This window comes from Pteropus medius, unplaced genomic scaffold (genome assembly GCF_902729225.1).
Source record: "Pteropus medius unplaced genomic scaffold, Ma_sr-lr_union100, whole genome shotgun sequence".
Lineage (NCBI taxonomy): Eukaryota > Metazoa > Chordata > Mammalia > Chiroptera > Pteropodidae > Pteropus > Pteropus medius.
Genome location: NW_024355008.1, coordinates 234727 through 241472, shown reverse-complemented (window position 1 = coordinate 241472; position 6746 = coordinate 234727). Strand labels below are relative to the sequence as shown.

At 33.9% G+C, this 6746-nt stretch overlaps 1 protein-coding gene across 1 annotated transcript; it reads right to left on the bottom strand.

Annotated features, from left to right (window-relative positions):
- Positions 1–2508: 2508 nt before the first annotated feature.
- Positions 2509–4078, bottom strand: GPR15 (G protein-coupled receptor 15). The gene has a single exon (XM_039856813.1). The coding sequence runs from the start codon at positions 3949–3951 to the stop codon at positions 2869–2871; it is 1083 nt and encodes a 360-aa protein (XP_039712747.1). The 5' UTR covers positions 3952–4078; the 3' UTR covers positions 2509–2868.
- Between the last annotated feature and the right edge of the window lie 2668 nt (positions 4079–6746).

The window sequence follows — 6746 nt, the reverse complement described above, 5'->3', positions numbered from 1 at the left end:
AAGGCATGATTGTATTCAGATGTCAGATTAATTTTCTATAAATGTGTGGCAATATGTGTTGATTTGTTTTGTAATAACATTAAATTACCACAAAGTAGCCCTCGGAGTAGTTTAATTGAGATAAATATCTTGAAAAGATTTGTCTTAAGAACTTTCACTTTATTAACAGTTTGTCTATGTTATAAAATGTCTATGTTTCTAGATATATCTGTATCTATGTATGTATACAAATAGCATTTGTTCATATTAAAAATGTGGAAATATTATGGTTCAAAAATATGCAAAATGAGACCTAACCAAATAATTTATCATAAAACTTTTAATGCTATCATAATGTAAATTACATTTCATTTCATGCTAGAGAAATCCGTATATGATATAATAACATACCAACTTAATCAAGTTTTGAATTTTTTTCACCGAGAGTTATGCTATATGTAAAATTATATTTAGTTTTCCTTCCATCTTTGGTACATTATGAATATAAAATACATTAAGATTTTCTTAAATGCATAAAATTAGTGTGTCTATTTAAAGTAATAAAAAGTACAACGATAATTTTTTTCAATGTTATTTCAAATATCCTTAGCAAAAACTGAAGGGATAAAACAGAAGTAAAATAGATTTTTAATATTTTTTAATTGAAAGCCATTGTCATTTGATATTTTAGTTTGGAAATTTTAAAGCTACATTCAGTAATTAATAATAGAAACCCAATTGCTTTATATAATAACCTTTTACTCATTTAAAAAAAACCATTGTATTTATTAGTCTTGTAATATTCTTGAGAATTCTATAGATATAGTTATTACCAACTATGTGTAAGTATGAAAGATTAAAATGATTTGCTCAATGTCCGAACATTAAGGATAAAGTTAAACCTAATAACTTGGCTTTTCTCATTTCTTGACAAATACCTTAGCTAAGTGATTGGGCTATTTTTTAAAGGTAACATTTCTCAAAGACAATGATTTTTGTGAACAGTAATAGTGCTTTTGTTGATTTATTTTATTTTATTATAATTATTATTTTTTGATTTGTTTTAAAAAAGTGAATGTCTTCTACCCTCTATATTTTGTTTTTGTTTAAACTTTGGAAATCTATTTAATTATTCTGAATTCAGTTTTGAAGTATTTCTTGCAGCTTTATTTCTTATGATTTAGATGGTCATTTTTTTCTATATCAATGATAAATCACTCAAAGGCAGAACATTAATATTAATGTGTTGTTAGAAATTAATACAACATAGAATACTTTTATAAGGACATTACACTTTTATTTAATAAAAGTTTAAGAGGAATTAACAGATTAACCAATTTATAAAACCAAAAACTATATTTCAACTTCTAAATGGATTATAAGATAAGAAGATGCTCGATATTTGAGATGTCTCCTAATGTGAAAGATACATAAAATGAATTTGAATTAGTCTCTGAAAAAATTCTAAGCTTTCTCTGATTTTCAAAACAAATAGAATTAAAAAAGTAATTCACTTGAGTCACCAATTAGTGTAAAAACGTAACCCACTTTCTCTTGAATCAAAAGATATTTACAATAGTATGTTTGCTGCTGCAAAGCCTTTTGTGGTTACTCCTAATTACATGTTTTTCACTTCAAAGTCTTATAAGGCATATTAGGTACAAATCACTCAATAAATATTTATTGGGTGAAGGAATTCAGGAAAGTCTATGAGTTTGGAAAAATATATTAAAAAAACACCAGTCTTTGTTATGGCTTTTTCACTTCAGCTAAATGTGGAGCATCTTGCCTTCCTATGTTACTAGATCAAATTTTGAAATTATATATACTGAGCAAATGATGCTATGGGGAATGTGTGGCACTAACATTTTACTTAAAATGCAAAATGATAATCTGTACAAGGGCATTTGATGACCTCAAATTACATTAGTAGTAACATTTTCATTTGATAACTAGATAGCTGGGTAATTAAAAAATGAAATTAAAGCAAAGTCATATCCTAATTTATAAAGACAACGAAAACAAAAGAGCATAGTAAAACTGCATTGAAAAGTAGTTACTACACCACTACAATAAGATCTATTTTCACCTATATAAGGAAAATAAAGGTCAAACCTTGCCCTATGCTTTCTTACTAAAATACTCTAGAAGACTAGATGATAAAGTAAGTCCCAAATCATAAATACAATACAAAATGATTCTATCCCCATGAGTTTTTTGCCAGTCCAAAGTTATTTTAAATGGCATAGGGTGAAAGACAATATGGGAAGATAGTAAGGATTCACCATACAAAGTTTTATTATATGTACTGCCGGAGCAAGCACACCTTACAAAGTTTTAAAGATCAAGGTCAGAACCTCACTTCCCTACTCAGGAGCAATTGATTATGGAGCAGAGGCGTATTATATTTTTTGCTACCTGCATTGTCACCACTTTTCTCACCAGGCAAAAGTGGACAGAGTCCTTTAAATGTAGTCCAATTTGGAGCCCAGCATGAAGGATGGTGTGGATCAAGGTACCATGGTTCTTGACAGAGAAAAGGCTTGATTGTATATTAATCATAAGTTAAGGATCTGCAGCAAGCAGCAGCTTTTATCTTAGAATTCAAGGACATACAGGAGTTGTATTTTGCCCAGTAAACTTGATTCTCAAGGGTCAAATAAGGCCATTCAGCTCAAAAAACAAAACAAAACAAAACAAAAAACAAACACAGCATATAGCCTATTTATTCCCACACAGGGATTTTTCAGTTATCTCTTTAAAAATTGACTCTTCCTTGCATTTATGAAGCAATATGAATACTTTCAGCAATATTTTTCTTCTTTCTTTGTCGCTGACCCAAATTAACTTTTCGATTCACCAACAGAGCTTGAAATGGCACAGTCTCTTTTAGAGTGACACAGACCTCTTTCTCCTTCTGGCAAAATCCTCTGCATGCAAGAAGTTGGAGAGAGCCTTAGTGAGGTGACTATCTGATGTCTCGGTGCTGCTCGCAAAATCATAGTTCTTCAAGAATGGGCACAAACAGTGTACAATGGCTCGGCGGATGTAGCTGTCAAAGATATAGTAAATGAAAGGGTTGACACAGCTGTTGGCAAATGCTAAGGGCCCACTCACCTCCATGCCCAGCTGGAGAACAGCTGAGGAAAAGTAGAGTTCTTGCTGCAATCCCGAGACAATGCCCAGGAGCTTGAAAATATTGAAGGGCAACCAGGAGACGACAAAGGCTGCCACAACAATAAAGATGATCTTTATGGATTTCCTCAGCTTTTTGTTATGTTTTCCTGACTGCTGGTAATGGATGCACAGCTTCCTTGTGATGCAACAGTAGCAGGTCACAATGCTCACCAAAGGAGCAAAAAAGGTAAAAATTAAGGCCACCAGGGCCCAAGCCAGTTTAATGGAAGTGGCCCTCTTCTCTGCACAGTATGGCTTATTGTTAATCAGGGTGAGCTCCCTGGACAGAAGAGTAGGCAAACCCAGAAGGCAGGAGATAAACCAGACACTGGCACAGACTCCATACGCACAGTCTCTCCTTCTGAATTTCCTGGATATGGTTGGACACACAATGGCCAGGTAGCGATCAATGCTCAGGCAAGTGAGCAAGAAGACACTGCAGTGCATGTTGACTGAGATCAGGTAGGAGCTGCTTTTGCACAGGAAAGAGCCCGTTCTCCACAGTCCTAAAGATGCTTCTTTATCCACCCAGAGAGGCAATGTGACAAGGAAAATGCAGTCAGAGGCAGCTAGGTTCATGATAAAGATGTCGATCAGTCTTCTGCTGCCCCGTTTGCAATGCAATGCACTCATGAGAACGAGGTTCCCCAGCACTCCAATCAGGAACACAGCTGCGTAAAAGATAGGAAGGAAGACAGATGTATAAGGAACATGGGAGTGGATCTCCTCAAAATCAGGATTTTGGCTTGTAGCATAAAAATAATCCAAATAAACTGAGGTTGCTTCTGGGTCCATCGCTGAAGATGAGGTGCCAAATCTGGTAAGTTTCCTTACTTAGGAAGTTTTTGTATGAATTTTAGAAATCTCAGGGCAGCTTCTTTTATATAGTGCCTGCCTCTCCCCCCCATCCTCCCTCCCTTAAAAGATCTTGGGACAAGCATAAAAACAGATTTAAAAAAGCAGTTTCTACTAATCCTCAGAGAGGGCCCACCAGGAACACCACCCTAATTGTTGCTGGGTGGTTGTGGTTGTGGTTTTCTTTATTTGCATTTGCCCAGGAAACTGAGGTGCTCTTTGACTTTTTTCTTCAAGATATTCAATGCTTCTTTAAATCCAGAAATTGAGAAATGAACTTTTTTTCTCACCTACTTTAAAGACACATTTTGCTTTTCTGACTCTGAGAACCCTTTTGATCTAGCCTTCTGTTTCACATATAGAGTATTGTTTCACTTTTAGAACTTTAAGGTAACGATGATGAAGATATTCTTTTTTGTTTACATCATTGGGAAACGTGAAGAAAATAATCTCATTGCGTAAAGTGTAAATTGAAAATTTCCCAAATCATACCAGTCTGCATCTATGGCAAACATAATGATTCCACTTAGGGTATGAGATATTTCCTACTTATTTGGCTCTTTTAATTCATATGTGATCAATTCTGTCTCATTCAATAAGTTTTTAAAAAAATCCTCACAAGGCTGAGAACCCATTTTGTGCTTTTATTATTATTTGAAAAAAAATTTCCACTACAACTAGCACAGCACCTTGAACATAGTAAGTGCTTTGGAAATGAGTTTGAGTTGATTAAGAAAACTCATTTTTGTTGTTCAGTATATTTGGCAAGGGTGAACTCATTAGGATTTAACTGCAGGCATTGTTGTTATTTATGTAGCTTATAAACACAAGTTTAAAAATCACAGATTGCTATTTTTCCCTCCTTATCTGCTATTGTAATTCAACCAATGAAACTCCCTTTATTGGAGTTAACATTCTTAAGAGAGTTTGTCCTAATTAACCATCCAATACTATCCTTCATTAGACTCTAGATGCCCTCTCTTCTTCACATCTCACCTTCGTAGCAGTAAATTTTTAGCTCTTGAGCTATGACTTGTTCTTAAGTACCTCCACACATCAGTGAACTTCACTTTTGGAATTATTGACCTAGCAACAGTCAGACCTATTTTAAGTGATATTATAATGGAGTTTCCAGTATAAGCACTATAAAAAGATTTTTGTTTCATTCAAAACACTTGAGAAATAGGCTAACACCGAAAGGATCCTATCATATATTTTTCTCATCTGTTCTCTTTAATATTAGGAGGACCATAGAAAATTATAACAAATTCTGAAACTGACTCTATTTATTTCAATTCTTTACTGACTGAAGTGGCTCAAGCTTCTCACACTCTTCTCTCCTCTCTGTCCCTCCATCTCATTTCATTGACAAAATTAGCTTCAGGCTGAAATTACAAATGCATGAAAGAATGTATGCTTATAGATGAAAACACAATCGTTAAACATTTGAAGTCTTTTCTACTGAATTTTTCCTTCTTCTGTAATTAATATATTAAAAACAATGCTTCTGCCTTCTGTATTTCCTCCTCTTCTCTTTTTCCAGATGTGTTCTAATGTCACCTCAGTCTTAGGCATATGAATTTAGGTCAGGGAAAGATGAGGGATTCCCTGGTCTGGGGCAGGCCCAGGAAGTCACTTAGTTGTTGGTTTATGGGCCTGGGTCTGCCTTCTTTTGTGTCCCTAGCTACTCTGTGTTCATGAGGGTTGGAGTGGGGTGGAGCATACTCTTCACTAAGTATAGGCTATGGATGAGAGAAACTAATGTTTTCACAGTTCTGGGATAGAAGTCTTTCCCACTGGGTAAGCCTTAAATATTTAATAGAATAATTTATTTTGTCGAATAGTTTGAAGTAGGACAATATATACTGGAAAAAGATTGATGGGGTAAATATAGAATATTCAAACACTATATCTATATATGTGCATGTATATTAAAGTACCAATCATATATAAGATTGTAAAGTATATATATGTATATATGTACTTATTTGTAATTGTATTTTAATTGTACTATTAGAATTTTTGCTCTGCAAACAGTAGTTCTTTTGGCATTTGAGAAGATAAGATTGATTCTGGGTCTAAGATATTAAAAAAATTTTTCTTTAGATATAGCTCAAAAATTCTACATAAAAGTATTATAAAATGGAAAAGAGTTCATGCTCATATTCTAGAGGAAAATATCCGGTCTGTAGGCCTTAAATTTTCTTTCAGCATTCAAAATTGTTGGCCTGCTGACATAAACTATCTCAAATAAAGCTGACTTCCTAGGTGAGCTTTAAAGCATCTGGAGACAAAATGATTTTCTTTATCATAATAAAGAAATATAGTGGTTGATTGTAGAATGCTGCAATGTGAGAATATCTAACATGAATCTACAATATCATGGGACCCAAGCAAGAAAACAAATTAAATGTTTTGAGCCAAAAAAGGGAGTAGATAGCATAGTACTGTGCTTTTAATAACTCAAAGATACAAAGCTATTATAAGACAGAACCCACAATAAAAGCTGACTAGATAAAGTAGAAGATGTCATCGTTCTAAATAAGCTTAATGCAAAGGTCATTTCTAGGACCTTGAATGCTCTTTGAAATAAATATGAGGATGCTAACAATAAAATGACCAACTACACGCAGAGCAAAAACTTAAAATCCACACTGATTACCATAAGCATATGAAAAGGTAGTATGAACAAGGTGAGAAGAAAAGAGGGGCAGGGTTGAGAGGGTAGGTAAGAT